At 40.7% G+C, this 22,660-nt stretch overlaps 1 protein-coding gene across 4 annotated transcripts in view; it reads right to left on the reverse strand.

Moving 5' to 3' along the window:
* Positions 1 to 22,660, reverse strand: part of PTPN5 (protein tyrosine phosphatase non-receptor type 5) — a 77,605-nt gene that overhangs the window by 39,263 nt on the left and 15,682 nt on the right. For all 4 annotated transcript variants that reach the window (XM_058806713.1, XM_058806716.1, XM_058806712.1 and 1 more), the window contains exon 2: positions 15,524 to 15,634. In XM_058806713.1, the coding sequence (XP_058662696.1) occupies positions 15,524 to 15,623 (100 nt within the window). In that variant the 5' untranslated portion in view covers positions 15,624 to 15,634. The remainder of the gene's footprint in view (positions 1 to 15,523; positions 15,635 to 22,660) is intronic.

Here is a 22,660-nt window from a genome sequence, read left to right on the forward strand (position 1 = left end):
AAAAGGGGTATCACCTACTTGCCAGGAAAAGTACTGTACACTTGCACTTTCCAAGCTCAGCTGGTGGAGTCTGGCTGCTGCTTATGCCAAATCCCAATTACCAAAAGGGAAAGACACACCAAGAGAAAAATAAAGGAAGAGGGAAAGTCGTGCCGTCAGGCAGATAATAGAGGTCTACGTACTTCCAGCCCGATGCTTCTTCCCTTTCACTGGCCACATTTCTAACAAACTTGGAAGAAACTTTCCTGTCTACTTGAAATAAGTTCTGCTGAAAAGAATACACAGACACTTGGCCCTGCTGGGTGGGGGGAACTGCACATCTCCATCCATAACGAGCCTCTTCTCATCCCTGGGGGAACAGCAACCTGATGCCAGAGCATGCAAGGAGAATAGCTGCCTTTCCGCTCAGCAGCTCCCTGCTGAACTGCTGAGTCACACGTTTTCTCTGCACTGAGTTCACACTGCTCCCACTCAGTCCACCTGCCACTTCATCTGGGATGGGTGGGAGGAGAGAAAGAGAGGTGAAGGCAGAAAAAATGTTCATGTTCACCCAGGACCATTATTATGGTACTGTGGGGTCACATATAAAAGCAAGCCTGCAAGCTGCTAGAGAGGGATGGAGAAGAGAAATATCAGACTGCAAGAAAAACTGCCTACCCCTCTTCTCCAGCAAAAGGAGACTGGCCATCAAACAAGCTGCAAACCTCATTTGATTCCCAATCAGTCACCCATGTTACGTGCTTGCTGATACGTTCTGCAAATTTCAGGGTATGCACAAGGCTCTTTGCTGTGATTTAGAAGAGCTTTCAAGTTGCTGTAGTTTTTTTCAACAGTCCAACAGCTACTGTGTCATAATTGTCTGGCTGCCACAGGGAAGTGCCACAATGATGAGTGAAAATATCATCTGGATAGATTCCAGTTCCTAAGGGCATCTTCAGCTGAGTTGCTGCAGTGGAAATGTCCACCAGCTCCAACTTTCATCACGAAATAAGATGAAGAGAAAATCCTAGGCATTTTATTGAAGCTTCCATAAAACTCAAGCCTAACAAGAGGCAACATCTCCTACTACCTGTTAAATTCTTGTTCAGAAAAGGGTTTCTACTAGCAATGGTGGGAAACATGCTTATCATGATTACAGAGGGTCCTGATTACCCTTAGGTTGAGTTGTACATATGGAAATAAACATTTAATTAAACTACCAAGGTGGTATTTTTCTTTGATTAGAATTCTGGACAGTACATTTTATAAAACATGAAAAAAGAAAATGCCCAGAAGTTTCCTGATTTATTAAATCCATTTCTGAAAAACCACTTCTGAAACTAACTGTTAGACTATAAGAACAATTTTCAAACTAACATTTAAGCCACCGCTACTGTTAGCAGACAAACTGAGGGCTTGTAAGAAGCTAAATAAAGACTACGTTTTATTTAACAGAATTAATGATTCTGAATAAAGTAAGCCTGTTCTTCCCTATGAGAAAGGATCTCTCAGAGAGATTAGTTACCACTAACACTAGTTAATGTTCAGTCTTACTTTTTAGTGATTCTAGTGCAAATCTCTACAAATGTGCTTGTGCTCTACAGACCTGAAACACAAAGACAAAATCCAGTCTCAGAGGATGAAGTGTAATAGCATTAAAATGTCTTTCTATATCTACTTCTACTGCCCACCTCACAGAGTAGCTCACTGTAGTGTAACTCAAGAAATAGTTCATGAAAAAATGATAACTGCAGAGGAAAAGAAATATGGGAAAGAGAAAAGTAAAACTCACAATCCTCTCAAAGTCCCCTGCTTCCATACCGTCATTTTTGTTTCAAATAATCATAAGAATTTGCAAAATACAGTTTTAAAAGGCAGTATGCTGGCCTATGAAGTCATCTCTGGAAGGGGAAGGATGCAGCCTGACACCAGGGATTTTGTTTTACTGAAGGGTGAGTCTGGGGGACTACATTTGATCTATCACCAAACCCTTCCTTTGGGACTACATGTGTTCTATCACCAAACCCTTCCTTTCTGGAAGAAATCAGATGTTCCAGAAAGCACTCCTCTCATACCTAGGGCCCTACACACTGATAGTGACTGCTTTATAATATACCTAACCCTTTCTTTCTAGTAAAAGAAAAGGTAATTTACCTGATCCTCTCACCAAGTCTGTAGTCCATAACAGCTCATATGAAACAGAGCTCCTAGAAAAAGCCAGCTCAGGATACCTCAGCTGATACCACTCTGAATTAGGTGTGAGCCTCACTTAGACAGGAGCAAGAAAAAAAAACCCTTGGGCTCTCTGCTCTGGAAAGACAGCAAAGAGGAATTGCTAGGAGCCACAAGAAGCAGTAAGGCACTGCCAGATAAAGCAAGCATATGGGAAGTACATGGGAGCTACTGTACCATCTGTAGGGTCTGACTGCCAGGGTCCTACACTCACTACAAACTGCTATGTGTCTACTAACAATGGGGAGGCGCTCTTAATTCCCAGTACAAGACTGGTTATGCCTTTGTCCACATCTAAATCATACTCCCACTACTAAGTCAAATACACAACGGCTCTCCTAATGCTCACAGGTCTTAACCACAAGATGTGTTGTTAGGCAATGTCTTTTTTCCTTTTGGCCTGTGAAACATCAAGTAAAAGGATATGCCATTTCTCAGGGCAGCCAGGGCCCTTAGAGCAGTGTTTGCTTCAAAACAAAATATTAAATATGGTGTGAAATTACAGCTCTTGAGTGAATGCAGACCCTCAGAGGGCAGAGACACTGAATATTAACTTGTAATTCACCCACACATAATTAGCAATTGCCATCTTCAATCAGGACTCAATTCAAAGCTTCTTTTGTTTGATTTTGTCTTTTCTCCTTTCCTCTTAACCCTCTTACAGAAGGTCCATCTGATTAGCACTGAATATTAGATACAATTTAATGTTTTTAAAAATAAAGAATAGATTTCTTTCTTATGCTGTTTTCTTCACTGAACATTTTCAAGTGCCTGGTGATAATTTTGGAGCTGCCTTGAGCTTTTGTAAACAGACCACAAGTTGACTTTCAGTGGAGTTGGTTGTCCCAAATTAATCCCAGGCTGCAAGCTCCCTTTAACACTGAAAATGGAAACCCACAAAGCAGCTCTGTAATTGCACAGTTAAAGAGATAAAGGCTTAGACTGCTCATGAATCAGCCTTGCACAGGCAGCAAGAGCTGTCAGTGGTGCAGCAATGCAGAGCGGAATGTACAGGCTTGAACTCTCTGAAACAGGATAACCAACTGTCCTCTTTCAAACCCTAATTATAATTTTTGTGCCTTTACACTTTAACTACAGCATATACTTAAATATGCCTGAATTTATAATCAAAGATTAGCAATAATTTAAGAACAAACAAACATACTCTTCAATAAAAAAGTGACTCTGACAATGAAAAGAAACAAGCATATTCTGATATCACACACTTTTGAAAGCATTTGCTATTCATACCACTACAATCTGAATTGGTGCTGCCACACTGCTATTGTTGAAAAAAAAGGAAGGATATTTCTTTTCTTAAATTAATAAACTCTAGAGTACTTCTTCAGTCATTATGCTAATACCACTGTGTGTTTCTAATGTCTCCTCAGTGACTGGCCTGGTATTCTGTAGGTATTAGATCTGCTTTATGCTCTGGTGAATGGGAAGGTTTGCACCTTGGAGCAGAGGGGTGATTTGCTGGCTTCCTGCCAGGTTCAAATGGGAATGTTTTCATGTCATTCATTTGGGGATAGCCTGCTTTACTAAGTGACTTAAATCTTATGCACCAGAGCCTTCACCAAAAAAAAAAAAAAATCATTTAGGAAAGCCACTATCACATTCATTTCAAAGACATTCTCTTTCCTGAGCAAAGTAAATTATATCAAGACCAGTCTCAACAATCATCTTCAGCCACAAACCTGATACAAGCCCCAAGGGTATTATGCCAAGTATAAGCACTTTGATTTCTTTCATGCATTTAAAAAGGCTATGCTTGCACTGTTTGGCTTCCTCAGAATGCAACTCTATCACTCAGACCCTCTAATTAATCCTTGAAATAAATACTTGCAGAGATAAGAGTGTGGACATCCACAAACAGGACCAATTTTGTCTCTGTATCAGAGCCTTATTTCAACTCAGGGCTACACCATTATGGGCCCTAATGGAAACTCAGCACAAGTATCATTGTTTCCAGTTCAGTACTCTGCTACCTCTGTAACTGCAGTCCCTTCATGTTACGGGCATGCTTAGGGTACTAAAATGTCCCAAGTGCAACAGTTTCAAGCTCTCCTTCTCCCTAGCTATCACACAGAACACAAAAATTGAACAATTTGAGTAGAAAGTGGTAATAGTCCTGGGTCTAGTCTATCTGGGCTCCTATACTGCGCTCATCAACATGGATACACAGCCTTAAATAGTAAACCAAAAAGATGCAACAGCTTGCCTTCTCATCCTCTTCCCAGGGAGGAAACATGCACTGAGCAATGTTTTGTCTAGATAGATAAGCAGATATGCACAAGTTGTTACGGCTCTCTGTTGGAGAAGGTGACACGAAAAAAACACATGCTGGTGATGAGCTTTGCAATTCTTCCGGGAGGATTTTGCACCACTTGTCAGCAATCCTGAGCTTCACTCTACAAAACAACCCAGAGAAACAAACCTCTCATGGACTCACGCATCCCAAGGCTCCACTCCACCTCACATCACACAGCCTCATGTTGAGTCATTGTAGCAAGTGCTGACATTATTCAACAGGTCAGCAAGCTGGCAAGCAAACACCATTTTGGGTCATGCGTCAGCAGAGCATTTCTACTTCTGGCTCCAGAGTGGGATCACAGACAGCCTAGGGATTTTCATTCTGTACTCCAGCAAGTGCTGCAGAGATGATGATGATCTGAGGTTGCATGGAAGCAGGTGCAGCTATGCTGCATGTGTGGGAGGCACACCTGACAAGGAGGCACTCTTCAAACCTCCCCATGCTTCAGGTATAAAAGCCATCATAGTGTGTCTTATTCTGAGGATGAAAAGACAGGAATTTAGCTCCTCAACTATGCAACACAAATTTGGACTATTAAAAAACATTATTTTGTCAGGTCTTGATTGGAGCATTTCTTTCTTTTCAGGAGCTCCTGATTTCATAACATTTATAATTCAGGTCACCAAAAAGGCACCAAACATATTCATACAGACTCCTAGTTGTCCCACAGTTTTGTCTCTATGTTGATATATGCTGTGTATATTACATATTTTGGAATTTGAGTAGTCAATTGCTTCCCTTAGGATGCTCTTTCTGAAGTGTGGGTGACAGTATGTGTCAATGGGAAGCAAGATTTCATCCACAGAGCTGTATTTCTGCTATGCTATCCAGAACACTTCATCTGCATTAACAGGAGATGCCAAACGCCTCATACCATGTCTCCTCCCACACTTGACTTCAATATGAAGAATAAAGTACTGAGTAATCTTGTAAATCTCATTCTTAGCTTCTTAAGACCAGAGCAGCACTTCCAAATCATCCCACCTCTGTCTTCCTCCACATTAGCTTAAGATTCTACTAAAAGAATTTTTTTTGTTTGCACCTCCGATCTCCCAATGCTAATTAAATACAACAAAACTGCTTGGTCCTTTCCTGAAGGGTTTGTGTAGAATGTTTTGGTAGCAGGGTGTGGGGGGGTACAAGGATGGCTTCTTTGAGAAGCTTCCCCATGTCTGACAGTTCTAATGCCAGCCAGCTGGCCAAGGCCAAGCACATCAGATGGTAGGAATGCTGCTGGGATAATCTGCTTAAGGAGAATAAAATTATGGCACAGATGCAAATGTTGAATGCCTATGAAAGAACAGAGTGAGACTATCTGGGAGGAACATCCCTGCAGACACCTGGGTCAGTGCAGGAGGGGCAGGAGGTGCCAGAGCTGAGATTCCCTTGCAGCCCATGGAGGAGCAGAGATCCACCTGCAGCCTCTGGAGGAACCCACGACAGAGCAGGCAGATGCCCAAAAGAAGGTTGTGACTCCATGGGAAGCCCATGCAGGAGCAGGGGGACCTGCAGAGCCAGGGAGAGAGGAGCCCATGCTGGAGCAGCCTGTTCCTGAGGGACCACAGTCAGGAACCCACACTGGAGCAGTTCATGAAGGACTGCAGCCCATGGGGAGGACTCATGCTGGAGGAGTTAAGGAAGGATTGCCTCCCATGGGAGGGAGGGATTCACATGCTGGAGAAGGGGAAGAACTCTTTTTCCTGAGGAGAAAGCAGAGGCAGAAACAATGCAAGATGAAGTGAATGATAACCCCCATGCTCCATCTCCCTGAACCAATAAGAGAGAGGAGACAGAGAAGCAAGAATGAAGTTAAGACCAAGGAGGGAGAGGTAGGAGGAAGGTGTTTTTGAGACTTGTTTTACTTCTCATTATCTGCTCTGATTTTGATTGGCAGTAAATTGAACTAATTTCCCTGAGTTTTGCCTGTGACAGTAACTGGGGAGTGATCTCTCCCAGTCCTTATCTCAACTCATCAGCCACTTGTTAAATTTTCTCCCCCCTTATCCAGTTCAGAGTGGGGGGGGACAGTGGTTTTGGTGGGTGCATGGCCTCCAGCAAAGGTCAAATCACCACAATAGCATTAATTATGCTGGAAAGATCATAAAAAGAATGGGAAAAAGCAACATTTTATCCATGGCCCAGGTAGAAGCCCTGTGATCTATTTCAGATATGCTGAGCAGAGGCACAGAAGACAAAAGAGTAAGCAGGGCAGTATCAAGTCCTATTTTTGAGGGATAACTGTAACATCATAGTTCATCCTTTCATCTCCACAGATCTTGAAATGATCTTATCAGCTGAACAGACAATTGCATCCCTAAATCCATATGTGCATCCAATAGGAGTAGCACTTTTTCTAGTGTGTAAAAAAACCTCAAGAATAAAGGAAGCTTCACCTTAGAGCTGTTGCAAAAGCATTTTTCTGTACAGAAAAATAACACAGGCTCTTCAATGTGCTGGCAAAGAACATTCAGAACCTATCAGTACCAGTGAGCACACAGGAAGCTAAAAGGGGCCATTTTGAGAATGCCTGCACAAACCTGACAGAAAGAAAAATAACCTGTTCTGAAAAATAGCACTGTCTTTGTCTCCCACAGAAGACATACAAAATGGAAGGCATTTAGTGTCTTTCAGGAGTGCCATCCCTCTTATCAAAAGGCTGCAAAATTGGTCAGATAAAACTTTTACCTGTTTCAGCTGGTATTTTGCCTGTGCAAGGAAGTTGGGACCAAGTCTTACAGTCTAATCAGGTTCTCTTCAATTTCTGTAAGAGACCTTTTTGGCATACACAGAGGTAAAGGCATTCAAACTGCTAAAGACTGTGCAAAGCAGCAGCTTTGGACTGTCATTTGAAGGTCAGCCTCCAACACACAGTATTTATTTTTCTATTGTTAAACCACCTGAGTAGAAAGGACTTTTGCTAGAATATGTTAGTTAATTGAATCTGGAACATTAACAGGTTTTTCACAACACCGTAGAATTTTTTCTATGAAAAGCAATGAAAAAATGGTTCTATTTAAAAGTGGTAATAGCTGTAGTCTTTGAACATATGCTTAATGAATAAATCTGTTCGGAAAAAGCCTTGTGTGTATTGGAGGGAGGTAGTATGTTTGTTCTCACTTAAAGCGTGCCATGGTGGCAATCAGCAACAGCAAAAGGCATCTATTGTTGGGACTAAAAAAAAAATTTCATTTGGCCTTTCACTTTCAGGTGAAATTGCTCTTTTAAATGACACATTCTTTTAGCTAAACAGCTGAGTTGAAAATAAAGCAATAGCAGATCCATGTCATTAAGGACACCTTTTAGACTCTTTGCTAGGTGCAAAGAACCACAACATGGTAATATCCAGGCAGCTTGCTGCCACAGCATGGGGTGCAGCACACAGAAAGCCTACAGCTCACAGGAAGAGGCATTCAGATCCCATGGGGAGAACAGCCTAACAACCCAGTGCTACCACATACTGCAGTGGTGGATGCAATCCCAAGGATGAAATTATATAGGATACAGCAAATCAGGGGACCTGAGCAGAATAAACTCTGTAAAGCTTAAATGACAACCAAAAATCTGGGATGAAAAACACACGAGAACAAACTCAACCTACTGCGTTGCCATTTGCATGAGCAGGTGGATGAATTTAATAAGCTGGTAGATTTGTTTGTGAAATTCAAATGCCAATTCCATACACTGGGAAGTGTGAAAAACATCCACAGTCAAGCCAGAGCTGGCTGGGTATTTTTAAAGGAAGCTTGACAGATGTTGTGAAAATGTACTGCAAAAGAGTCAAACCTGTCAGTATTTACTCTTCTTTTGAAGAGCTCCATATTCCTCTCATGGAATCTCTCCTTTCTCCATTTAAACTGAGAGTTTAAGCTCCTCAGTTCCACTCTGAAGGCTCCAAAGGAAGCTTCACTCCCCTTCCTGTTCTATTTTTCAATAACATGCTTGACTATGACTCCCTTTTTGCAACACAGTCAGATCTCAGCTGGAAAGTTGATTTTGTGGTGAAAGAGCCACGGGGAACTCCCAAGCTGCATTCAACCAAATCTCCCAGTGCAACACACTGCAGTTGGAAATCTAACAGATCTAATGGGTGAGACCATACCATGATCACCTCTTCTTTGACAACTCTTCTCAGCCAGCAGGGTTGGGAGACTGTTTCAGCCAAGCACAAGCCAATGCCTGCTCTCCATCAGTGTTTCTAACTTGTCAATCCTTGCAGTCCCTCCTCTCTCCTTTTAGAGTTTCCCTTGTGAAGATGCAGAGAAGGCCCAGATCTGAACAAAGATCAGAGACATGTGTAGGTGGAAAGAGATAAGATTCACAAACAAAGCAAGTCTTAGGTTCCCAAGATTTCTTTACAAGACAGAACAGTGATACAATGAAAAAAACATTCCACCATTAAAACTCCTAATTCTTGAGGTTGGCACTCCACAGCTGCTCACTTCTTAATGCTGTCCTTACTGAAGTACTTTGTCCATTGAGGCTTCTTGCACTTCCCCATGGTGATGTCACCAGCAGGCACAGGGAAGCATGAAAGCTCAGTCAGCAAACTATTAAGGCAGAGGTCAAGAAACCATGATTTCCAGAAACAGTAGAGGTTTGAGATATGGTGACAACATTAGATTTCCAAAGGGTGTCAAACTTATCTTGTGTGACAGTCCCTGTTGCTGAAGAACAAACTTAAAAATTTTATAAAATTGCTGCATACAGACCATGTGACATGTCAGCAGAGTCCTGTTCTCAAAAACTACTAATTGTTTTATCAGGCTGATTTTCAGCTTATTTCAACTATGATATTAGTTTGTCCATTAATTGATCAGTTAGTCCACCAACCAAACCAGTGCCCATGAGACATGCATATAATTTAGCATGTAACAACATGTACAAAATACTGCACTGGTTTGGATGTCACATCCCTGAAGCAGGGATACTCTTCAGTACTTTTGACTTAAAAATCTGTGTTCTATGGCATTAAACTGGGTCCTACAAAGCCACTAGACAATGAACTTGCAACAACAAGCAGAGAAAGGAGAAGATAAAACACAGATGGCAAAAGAGGATGTATGTTTGGGATTAATGGAAAAGCAAATATCTGATAAGAGAGGAAAGAAGGAAAATAAATACAAGGCCATAGAAGAGAAGCCCACAGGAGGAGGAGGAGTGTGAAAAGCCTGACAGAAGGACTGAGTGGAAACTAAAAACAGCATCTGGCAGTAGCTCAACTCAAACAAGGTAGCATATGCAAGAAGTACTGCATACTGAAAACTTCCTTCCTCTTGGGTATTAAATAACCTCAGAATTAAGATAGAGTCTTCCCTCCCTCTCCTCTGAAATATCTTGCTCTAAACTCTGAAACAGAAAAAAAAATATGGTTAGAATTTGGTGATTGCTACTTCCCAATTACAACTGTGAGCTCTTACTTAAAATTTTCAGGCATGAAGCTGCAGAAGTCAGGCACAGATTTTGATTCATTTTTCTAGTGGGTTTCTCATGCCTAACAGACTTAGGGCATCAAAAAGCCAGATTTTTGAAAGGCCTAGGAAAATTTTCAAAAGCTCCAATGCCCCTAGATAGAGCCCTAGTTCTGCTGAAACAATAATTGTTCCTCAAAAGACAGGCCCAAGTTTCATTTTCAAAAGCAGCTTAAAAATATAGATTACACTTCACACTGACAGTGAGAGAACACCACACAGTTGTTTTTGAAACTGAGACTGACATGATTTTCAAACTGCTGCCTACCACGTGCTTTTGCTTTCTTTTAATTGTGCCTGTGAATATAGCACACAAATGTGTCTGCTGTCACTCACAATTAAGAAAATACAGGTACAGTTGTGAGAACATCAAATACTACAAACTGGGCAGTGTGAGGATTTGGAGCCCAGCACTCCAAATCTTACACTGCAAGTGATGTTTATACTATTTGCACCTGCACAAAAGCTGAGAAAGTCCCACATGGGGAAGAGTTACAGTGCTGACCAGGGACTAACATAACCCCAGTTCTGTCACCTCTCACAGGGCTGGAACATGGCCTTACAGGTAGACATGCCAAGGTGAGCAATGCAACTTCAGGGGATATCCCCCACGCCCACCTCTTTGTTGTCATGATGCACAGGCTGCCACATCTACATCTGACGGCACAGCAGGAACAAACTACAACCACAGTCCTTCACCCCGTGACCATCTGGAGCAGGGCTGTAACTGGAGGTTGCTGTTGCTCTCCTCAGGTCCATATGCCCATATTTCCTTCAGAGCACAAGAAGGCAAAAACAAAAAGTTGGTGCCACCAGACCTCATTCTAACAAAGCACATCTGGTCAAATTGATATTCTGTGACAGTCTCTATTGCCAAAGAACATGCTTAAAAGGTAGGACCTACACACAGAGGCATGAGCAATGAGGGGAGAACTGTTCTAAGATAAATGATGAAAGGAGGATTGGCAGAACAGCCCTGAATATTCCCTGGGGGGGGAGTGACAGCCCGGAAATACTATTTTGCTGCCTGAATAGCAGTGGAGACACAGTGAAATGTATTTTCACCTTGGACTTAGGATGCCAATCTCCATAGGGATGGATAGAAACTGTTTTAAGAACTCCAGACTCTGTCCTCTACCTTTGAAATACAGCTGCCTGTCTGCTAGAGGTCCTGGATCTTATCATATTAAGCATGCCCCAATGTTTTGTCAGTATATGCTCATCATTCTCTGTACATTGTTAAACTTTTCAAATTATATTCTTGTATTAAGGTTTGAAGAGTGAAACCCAGGAACATATCAGCAAATGATTCTGTTGTGTTTTCATGCAGTATGCCTGAAAGGTATCAAAAATTTCCAGCTTTCACTGGAACTTCTTCAGAAAGCAAATAATCAGTTCCCTTAAACACCATATGAAATCCCAGTGTGAATAACAAAGTAATACCCTGAGTATTCAACAATAAGATATCCTTGATGTTGTGACTGCTGTGCTGGGCTAATGGAGCTGGCAGAGGAGTAAACATACATCAGGGAACACCATCAACAGGGTCAAGCCTTTAAATTACAAATGCCAGTTTACCAATTACCTTTACATAGTGTGAAGCAAGACAATTTTATGCAGAGCACAGGACAATGAAGAGCATCAAGTCAACTCACCACCTGCCTAGTTTGAGAAAGGATCAAGTGTAAAAAGGATTAACAGAAAAAATCTGCCAAAACCCAAGAAATTACCCAGCCCTTAATAAATATATGATAATACTGAAAGAAACTGCATTAAAACTGTTCTAAATCAATAGAACTATCTAAATCAATAGGACCATAGAACTAAAACTGGCACATGATAATTTACCAAACAAATACTTGTCAAAAAGAAGGGACTTATTTTCAATTTAACTCTTGATTGAAATCAGGGTCACTGACTTGAAGAGAGTGTTCCTTGGCACTGCAAACTGCCTCATCCTCATCATTTCTCTGATTCTTAAATGCTATTAAGAGATTAACTGAGATTTTTATTTGTTTAATTTTCTACAGTGTTTTGTGTACACATTGCAGAATAAAACTTGCTTTAATAAAGATTTGACTGAAAGGCTTCAAATTCAAACTGTCAGCCCAAGTGCACATTCCTTCAGAAACAGCATGTTAATTTTGCTCATCCCCACAGACTCATGTGACCTCTTTTATCTGTATCCTCTTTCCCACCCACACAAGAGCAGCTCGTGGCTGTGTCATGCAGCTACAGCAAAACTTTTCAAACCTCCAGGAACACCATCCAGTTTCATTTCACTCACTCTGTTTTTTGCTTCATGCACGGTGCTGGATGTGAGCATGTGAAGATGAAGCATTTCTGTGAAATAAGTAAACTTATGATTACTTAAAATGTAATTTTTCAATCTAGTCCATAATTTTATGGCTCCACCATCTGTATTAACTGGCTGGCATAAACATATTCTAACAATTTCCAAAGAAATCTTTCAGAATTTTAATTTGCCCTCTGACCTACCCTAATCAAGCCATGCCTTATAGGTTTCTCATTAGCTCCTCTGCCCTGCAATGCAAGCAGTATTTTCTTTGTCTCAGGGGTGACCTTATCACTCTCTTCAACTTCCTGAAGGGTGGCTGTGGTGAGCTGGGGATCGGTCTCTTTCTCCGGGCAACAACAGACAGAACAAGAGGACACAGTCTCAGTTGGCGCCAAGGGAGATACAGGCTAGAATTAAGGAGGAAGTTTTTTACAGAAAGAGTGGTCAAATACTGGAATCATCTACCCAGGGAGGTGGTAGAGTCACCATCCCTCAATGTGTTTAAAAAAAGACTGGATGTGGCGCTTGGTGCCATGATCTAGTTGAGGTGTTAGAACATGGGTTGGACTCGATCTTAAAGGTCTCTTCCAACCTAGAATTTCTGTGATTCTGTGATAATTGATTGCTCAGCTTAAGCACTACAACATTGAAGTGACCTTTGGCCACATTCTGCATTGTATTTTATGCAATACTGAAGTCTATTATTGTGTTTCTGACAGCTGAACTTTTTTTAGCCTTTTCTTTGCCAAATTTGAAACAAGGGCCAGTCTACAGTCCTACAACGATGCCTAGAGAATGATTTCTATTTCAAACATTCATTGGAGCATCTTCCATCAGATTGAAGACATGGATTTAAATTTTATACACCTAAATCTTTCCTGAAATTAGCATCACTGATACTTTCTAAGTGCCTTTGCCTCTTGTGCCAAAAGCAGTCTGCTCAGCCACCTCAGACTGAGGCCTTTCCAGGGTACTTTTCATCAAGCACAGTTGCCAGGGGAAGCTTCCAGACACAGAATTCCTCCCATGGTGCTTTAGCAATGCTTCCATGCTGGCTCTAGCAAGTTAACATGAAAGGAAGTGCACGACCTTCAGCTCACATTCACTTGGGAAGTTTCAGCAGAGTTTCTTTGCTGGAACTATTCCACTTTGATGTCACATGTTAAATGATTGTCGATCTTTTCTTTCTCCCCTCCCACACCAGGTTTTTCCAGGCTAAGCTTTTCTGCAAGGCAGAACTACCCACGCCTTATTCTGCAATAAAAACAAAGCTGCTTGAAAAACTTCCCTTTGTATTGCCCACATATAAAGTGTAAGCCAGTAATCACTGCTGGATTCAAGATCTTTTCTATGAACAACCTGCAGGCTCAGTGCATGAATACTGGGTATTTTGGCCTCAATATGAGAGAGGGGCAGTGTCAAAGCCTAAGCAAAGACACAAGGGGAAGAAATGAAGACTCTTATAAACCAGGAGGAGAAAAATTAATAATTAATAAAGAAATAAATAGTGTTATTCTATCAGAACCATTCACACATTTCCCCCCAAAAGCAGTCACATTGGTGGACAGGAAATAGAAAGTGAAACATGAAAGAGCTCTGCACACAATCAGCAGCCCTAAGAATCATATACTGGATTTATAGCACATAATTACTTTTTTTTAGCTCTCCAGCTAAAAACAGAGGGAGTATGGTTTCTGTGTTGGTGGATGGAACAAATTTACCTTAACTCCATACTTTTAACTATATTTTACTATAAATTTCAATTTTTTACTTACAAATTTTACTTTCATATTTTTACTTACAAATTTCAGTAAGGGGATAAATTTGATAAGCACAGTGATTTCTGAAGTCATTATTTTGTATAGCAGCAGAATGGTGCTCATGTCTTGCTTTGAAATTAATATAGTTTATAAGTGTCATGTAACATAAATTATCATGCTTTTACTTATGCCAAAGTATCAAGAATAAGTGCTTTGAGGCAAAATGTGTGTTTGTCATTTATTGTATATTTGTACATGTCCTAGCATAATGAGACTTACAATTATTTTGCACAATTACCCACCATCTCAATAAAACACCCATCATCTCATTGATGTTTCATGGCCTTGGTTTTAACTCTGGCCTCAAATGATCAGCACAAGTTTGTAAAAAAACCAAAACGTGTAACACTAACATGACTCTGAGCTTACAGAAAGGACAGCACCTCCTTTCTGCCCTTCAGTCAAATCAAATGAGTGGCAGGCATTGATTTTCAATTGTCAAAATCTGACCCCTTATATCTAATTTGTAAAGATGGGAATGCCCAGGAAAAATACCTGTAAGCTACCTGAAGTTTTTCAGGATTCTTACATAAAAAAGATTACAGTTAATAAAGGGGTTTTTAGCAGTAAATTATACAGAAAGAACTCATTCCCTCACAGCTTATTTACATGCTTTTGCCCTTCAAACATCCCCTAAGAAAGGTTTCCAGCATCCTCTTTCCACAAGCTGGGTCTTCATTGCAGAGGGGAGTTGATACTGAGGGCTCACCCATGTCAGATGCACTGGCTCCTCCAGCATAAAAACAACCAGAAACTGCAACAGACTGCAAGGAGGTACCAAAGGCCAGTCCAAGGGCAGCATTAACTGCAACCAGTAAATAAATCAGGTAACCAACCAATAAAACCAAAAAAGGTTTATTTACCCTGGATGTAGGACTCAAAGCCCTGGTTGTTCTAAGAGCCCTCACTATGCAGACAGGAAACACTTTCTTGTAAGAGACAGACTATGTTTAGAAACAAGTCCAGAATGGCTTGAAAACACCTACTTCCTTGATGATTAAACAAAACGAATCTATTTACAGTTTACCATGAATCAATTATACAGAAAGAAGAAAAAATGCTTGAAACAGCTATGAACTGGATTTGAAAGGACTTCTCAAAGAGCTTTTCAGAAACAACAGCTCAATCCTTTAGGTTACCTTAAAATTCCAATCTAGAAAGAATTGCATAGACATCAAGTAGGCAGTGGAGGTAAAATGGACTCTGAATGATGTGAGAACCACAGCTAGGTTAAAATACATACTCCACCACAAAAAGATCTAGCAAAAACTACCTCCCATGCTATCTGGGCTTTGCAAAGCACTTAAAACCTGAAAATTAGGCTAAGTTCTGCAGGACTGTATGAAAGTGTTTTTCATCTGTACTGAAGTGACAGCATGATAACTATCATCCTCCTTATCTTACTTACCATCTGACTTGCACTCAGTCCTTTCAGTCACATAGTAACTTGGTTCCAATGCCTGCTCCAGGACAGATGGTCCTCTGGGATTATCATTTACGTCCTTCATGCACTAGAATCCTGAAAAATAAAAGAAAAAAAATCTAAGCTTTAACACTATCAGATGTCTAAGAACCATTCTGGGCTTTTACACACAATTCTTCTTGACAATAAATTCTAAAAGACTGTGACGAGGTGCTCATCCATAAAGAAAGAGTCAACCCACTAATGAGTGGGGTGAGGTGAAACATGGAAAGGAGATCAAGTATATTGCCATATTATCATTGATGAACATGCTTTTACTTATTGCTTGCATAAAGGAACTGCAAACTACCAGAATCAAACGGTATGTAGCATAAAATTTTTTAATACTTAAGGAAAAGGAGGCAATCCATAAACTAAGCTCCCTTAGAAGCCATCTGCTCCATAAGAAAAAAGCCTTCAGCTGAAATCATAACTCCTCATTTCACTAAAATCTCCAAGAGGGCTTAAAGGTCTGAATATAAGACAAAAGCCCATTTTTTTTTGTGGAGGACTGTTGAATGTGTCATACCTATCACACAGAGGGGCTAACTGAACACATAATTTGGGAACAGTCCATCATAACCTCAGAGACCATGTGCCAAACATGCCACTAAAAGCATGGCAAAATCACGGGCAAAGAGGGTCATGCAGGCAGGTGGAAAGAAATTCACCCCTAACAAACTGCAAGGACCTTTTCCTCCTTCACACATTCAGTTAAAGGAGAGGCCAGAAATGCCTTTTTTGTCCAGATGATGAAGTGCTCTGCCTTCAAAGCTTATGTGATTTGTCATCTAATTCTAAAGGACCTTGCACTGTGAACATCAGGCCAGTTCATTCAGTCTCTCCCAAAGTCCACAGAGACAAACAGAACTCTTTATACTGATGCCAGTACTCTGTGCCTCACAAACCCAATCAAGAAGTCTCCTAAGAACATGAGTTTAAAGGGCTAAATTCTAAAAGTGTCCTCTCCTACAGAGGTACTGTTGAAATCCTTTGACTAGAAAATGATCTTGCTGGTTCTGAACAGGCTAATAAATCCAAGATTATTTAGATATGCAGACTTTATCTCTGCCACTGGGACATGAGATGCTCACTGCATATAGAGCAGCACATTTGTATGTTAAAGAACATTTAAAAGTAAGTAACATCCTTATAAGACACCAGTATACAAGACGACAGCAAAACAGTTAAAAGCAAAACAGCAGAGTAATGTGTGAGGCACTCAGAAAATCACCTGATGCAATATAGCACGTCTTAGCACGAAGCTATCCTCTGCTACCCAGGGCAAGGGATTACTAAGGGATGAAACTGGCTGTAAAGGTCTGGATACATGCTGTCTCTTTCACTTGTAATAATACAAATATAGTATGTAAGTCCAAGAATAAGAATTACTGTCTGCATACCCAGTGTGTCTCCAAACATAATCCAAAAGTTATTCCTAAAACCAGAAAAAAATAAGAATACATCATACAGATGGTATTTATACTTTTATAGCCACTTAGAAACACCTCTCCTTCCTTCCCAGGAAAATATGACCACTGATTATTTTCAGCTAGATGTTTTTAAGTCAGTTTTCTGATATGATTTCTTCCATCCAAGCTCAAACCAGAAAAGATGTGTTGCAGCCAAGTCCCAAAGGAAGTCAACCTTCTTTTACAGAGCGGGTGCTACTAAAAACAACTTAAAAGCCCCATGAAAAGATGGTGTGGACAGTTCTGAGTCTACCATCAGCACCCCCACTGCCTCTCAAACTTTTCAATGACATAATTGCCAGTTGTGTGCAACAACTCCTGAGAAAAAGGCTTTGCAATGCTCTCATGTCCCCCCAGCAGGACTGCTACAAGGTGCAGAACCAAGGAGTAACTGGATTTTGTAAGGAACTTTATGTCTTTTGGCTCGCTATTAAAGGCCAAATTACATCCTTAAACTGCACCTTATTAGTGATCTAATAAAGGATGTTATACCTTTCTACACAGCACTTCTTGTCTTGACACAAAGGGCTTTGGTATCTGAACAGGTTGCCCCAGAAAGCAAAGGTTATCACTTCTGCTAAGTGGAAATGTAATTAACTCTGCATGCCCTCAGTCCAATGCAAGCAGAAGACAAGAGGTAAAATTCAAGCCAGAAGAGGTTTGTGCTTTTGAAAAAGTGGAGTAAGAATATTTGCATTTAGTTACTGTGGTTACACAAGGTAACCCAACAACATGGAGTTTTTAGCATAGAGCTGTTACAATGACAGTAGCCCCAAGTGCTTTCTTTGACCTCCCTTAGTGCCTGCAGTTCACCACAATATTCAAATACTGGTATATAACTGTTTTCTTTGCACACTGTGTACAATGAACATGGTATCACAACATTTCCAGAGAGGCCAAACAAATAAGAATTAATGTTGAAGATATATACTCCTCTATAAAGAGAGAGTTGCCTCTTCCTAAACTATATTCTACTGTTGTATTCTGCATTCAGTGCAGGTGCCTTGCCAGACTCCACACTTAATTCTTATTAATATTAGAAATTATTATTAATAATTTATACTGCCTCCAAACTCAAGCATTCTTCCTCTGCTTCCTCTTACCCCATCATTTAATTTAGGAACAGGTGTAGTTTTACACTGGTGAAAGAAATATCCATCTATTGCCTAATATGTCCTGTACTTCTGTCTCTCCAACAGCATGTGAATGATCAAAGGAAAATACCACTAAAGCAAGGCAGGAATTACTCCTGTCTCTGAAATAGATAAAGGCTTATTTTCAATTAACTTACACCGTACAGTTATTATCAGTGCAAACCCAATGTGAAAACAATGCTGAGATCTGGGAGCATTTTACACCTACTATACACTGATGTAGAAGACATCATTCCATCTGCCCTTGACTACAAGGAAAACCTTCAAGGCCAAGTAGTTTCACAGAAAGCAACTCACATTAAAGGCAACACAAGTGCACAACCTTCCTTCTGAAACTCTGGTGTGTCCTTTGTTATTCTGACACAAGCAGCTACAGCCAGCCACAGGAGCACTCACTCATGCGCAAAAATGCCAGCAAAATCACGCTCCAAGTTAAGAGAAGATTTCGGCGCCTGATTTTGAGCTGTGTGAAATCTCTAGAGGATGTGTCACAGAGGACTGAGAAGCAATTGCCAAATTCCTGGTAGCAAATACCCAGAAGCATGCTCAGACTACATGGAACCAAGAATGACTTTAGCTTGTGTTATGTATGAGGAAAATTGCAAGTTTTTAAACTACCAAGTTAATCCTTGCTGAAAACAATGACATGGTCTGCCCAGGTGCAAGTAAAAATGTGTATTACAGTGTGGTAGTACAGTACACACAATTATATAAAACAGTACACTACACTACACACAATTATATGTGTACATACCCTGGCACTGACAGGGTAACAAAGCAGGTTAAATTGCAGGAGCATCATCACAGAATTGTAATGCAATTGCAGAGGATGGAATACAGAATGATAAAATGGTTTATTGCTATTGCTCATTTTTTCCCTCTTTGGAAAGGATATAGCACCTATTCCAAAGGATACATCATTCAGGCAATCCATAGAGATGTTGTAAAATATTCCACCACTTAATCTACAGCCCCCAGACAAGACTATTAGCCCAAAATGAGACTTCATGGAGCCACACATTCTCCTTTTGTCCTTACATTCCCTTTTCTCCCTCTTGAGAATGGACAAACCAGAAGACACAGATAAGACTCTTGGGGCAGAGGAACAAGAAAAAACGTTATTAAAATGAAGTGTGCACATAAGTGGTTTCTGTCTTGGGATCTGAAGACCAAGTTTAATTAACCACTTGGGTGGAAAGCACAGTTTATAGAATGTAGACTATCTGAGGACTGCTGTTGTCATATGATTGCAGGGGTTCCATACTGTTGTCTTCTCATCACAAAAATTTCATATCTTCTTGGTGTTTTTCTTGTGGACAGCTCCTCAGAGCACTGACTCTTTCTCCTTCACAAAGCAGCCACTGACCCCAGCTCCCCTCTCACCCACCCCACTCTTTTAGAGCATCTTCTTCTCATTGCTTACAGCTGTGGCCTGTGAAAGGCCTGTTCCTAATCTTTGCTAATTGGCCCAGCTGCAACTCCTTAGGGGTAAGATTACTTTCTACACTATGTTTATTTTCTTATATTCTATTCTATCCCCCTACAGACTGCCATCCCAGTCATTCCACACAGTCCCTTCTAACTGCTAGTCCACATACAAGCAATTTTTACTGGCAAAGCCAACATAAGAGGGACGAGGGATCGGGATATCAACTTAGAGATCAAGAAAGCAGAAGCAGGCATTTAAAATAGAGTAAATAGAGACCAAGCCATATCACACAGGCTATTGAATAGCTCTGTAAGGGAAATAGGGCTTTGTTCCTTCTTTAACTCAAAAATTAGTTTGTCATCAGATAGTTACTCAGTGCTAAATAGATACTGACAGATTCTGCCACTGTCAATGGAAGCATGTCCTGGAAAACCTCTGAGGACTTCACCTCTTCTCTACCTGTGCATTGTAAGTCTGCTTTCCACAATACTGTAACCTTATGAGAGGTCAGTAAAAACATAATAAACTTGAAGAAGTTCTAACTCTGGGAACAAGAGAGGTTTGTTCATTGAACACTGGATCATCACTGGTTGTGAGGCCACAGCTCTGTATCTCAGTGGTTTGAGAGTCTGTCTTTGGTTTCCTGTTTCTTCATTTTTTTCAGATTCAGTTCAAGAGACTGCCTACCATTCTGTGGTTGTAGAGCTCTTAGCTCAGAGGGATCCTTAATATTTCTTGAGGAATTTGTATGAGTCTACCATCCAAACCATAAACACTTGAGGTTCACTTTGTGTTGCATTTAGCAAGATCTAACCTTTCACTGCTGCAGAAAGAGAGGGGTTTGTTTGTTCACCCTGTTCAGTTTCCTCTACTGCATCCTATCCCCCTTGATTAGCTATTCATGCAGCAGCAAGGCTGCTTCAGCTTGCAGAATTGACAGAAAATAAATTAATTGGGTGGGGTGTGGGTTAGCCACCACTGAGGAAAAGAAAAGGGGACCTTCTTCAGAGGAAGCTCACTGCTAGATTAAATGCTGAGGTGAACTGCACTCTACTTACAGGACTTCCCTGGGGGTTCAGCTCATTGTACATCCACATGTACATTGTAAAACTAAGCCTTAGCAAGTATCAAATGAAATTCAACTCCTTTGTTACAGCATAATGATTTTTGTGAACACCTCCCACCAATTTTACCCAAAAAAGAGTGATCAAAATGCAATCAGGGCAAAAGTATTAATAAAAAATTAAACAGGAACCCAAACATTAAATACAAAGCTTTAAAACAATATTCCCACTAGAAAGGAAAAAAAACCCATCTTACTTTCTTTAAAAAGCTATTTTCTAGCTACTAAATAAAGGTAAACTGAGAAAATTACACATGATATGCACAGCCATCCTAGAGAGCATTTATAGCAGTTACTTGAAATTCTGATGTCACTCACAACAGATACATCAGCTGGTTGTTCTAAAAACTTGATCGTATATTAAAAGCTATGACCAATATTGTTTTCTGTGCATAGAGATAAACATCCTGCTCAAAGATCTGAACTCCTATTTAAAAACAAAACCAAACATTAAGAATAAAAAGCACCCGGTGTGGTTCTGAGACACATATGTGGCTGCATTGCATATTCCCTGCCTACACTGGCAGTGTGGGAGCTGTTAGTCATCTAATGCGCAGATCTGCTTGGCACCATGCCTTCCCTCTGGCATGCAGGCAGGGAAGATGATCACCCATTTGTTGTATCCTGACATCTCCACTGCAGGTTCATCAGACCAGGCCCTCCCAGTTCAAGCTGCAGGCTGCTGGGAGGCAGACCAGTTCAAAATGATGCCCAAGGACTGGGAGGTTCTTAAGCATATTTGTAAAAGAAAAGGCAACTTTTAAATTTAGACTGTTTAGACACATTCCCTGATGGGACCTAACAACATGTTTAGTTAAGAATAAGGATTTTTTATTGAATAGAGGTTTAATTTAGTTTTGCTTTCAGCCCTGGCACAGATCCTTTCACAATTTTCAAGGGCATGAGAGGTTCTCTAGATGGTTTGCTTTAACTGTCCTGCTCTGCCTCTGTTGTGGAGGGCCCTGGAACAGAAACTAAATTTATTTTTTGAGCAAGCCTGTCATAAAACTTCATTGCCCAGACTACAGCAGGTTCAGACACCCCATCCTTTTGGGATACCAATTTCATTCCAGCAATACAAAAGACACACAAGTAATGTGTGTTTTTTTAGTGTCATGTTCATAGCAAAATCTGAAGAGTAAGGATGCCTCAATGTTGTCAGACTTTGAAGAAATAGCTCTGGCTATTTCCCTCCCAATGTCCCTGAATACTGTGAACTGGTATTTTACCACGAGACATACAACCACCTTTGTCTAGAGTTAACAAAGCACCTGCTTTCTGCCATGCAAGGGAAGAAGTTGTTTGAGTAGAGGTAGCTTATGCCAGCGCTTGGATAGCTCAGTTCTGAAACCACTTCACTCTGACTACTGCACTTAGATGAAGGACAAGTCTGACACTGCTGTACTCCACTGTAGAAACTGACAAGGCCAGCCTTAAGGGTTATCTGGGACTACCCCGCAGGATCTCTCTAAACCCCTTGCTTATTCTAGCTGCCTTCAGCAATATGGGCTGCTGTGTCCCCACTGGTTTTGACCCAAATGTGCACAAGTTTAGATTCCCCAGGACTGCAGCGTAGTGCACTTACTTCCTTGTGTAATGTTTGCTGGCTGTGCTCAGTGTTCATATCTTGCTGCAGGGAACAGCTTTTGACAAGCAGGAGTTCAGAACAGGTAAGATCTGGTCTGATCTAGTGGAGCTCTGTCTTTAAATCTGATGACAGTAAGAAGACATATGTGGGAAGCATCCACAATAATCAACCATCTCAAGTTAATTAGCAATTAATTTAGTGAGCTACTAAAGTCTAGTGAAGATGAATCCTGGGAGATTCTGGTCACAGTTTCCCTGATGTAAATCTAGATTAACTCCTAGAGAGAACATCAATCTCCATGACAGTTACTTCAGATT

This window comes from Ammospiza caudacuta, chromosome 6, assembly GCF_027887145.1.
Source record: "Ammospiza caudacuta isolate bAmmCau1 chromosome 6, bAmmCau1.pri, whole genome shotgun sequence".
Taxonomy (NCBI): domain Eukaryota; kingdom Metazoa; phylum Chordata; class Aves; order Passeriformes; family Passerellidae; genus Ammospiza; species Ammospiza caudacuta.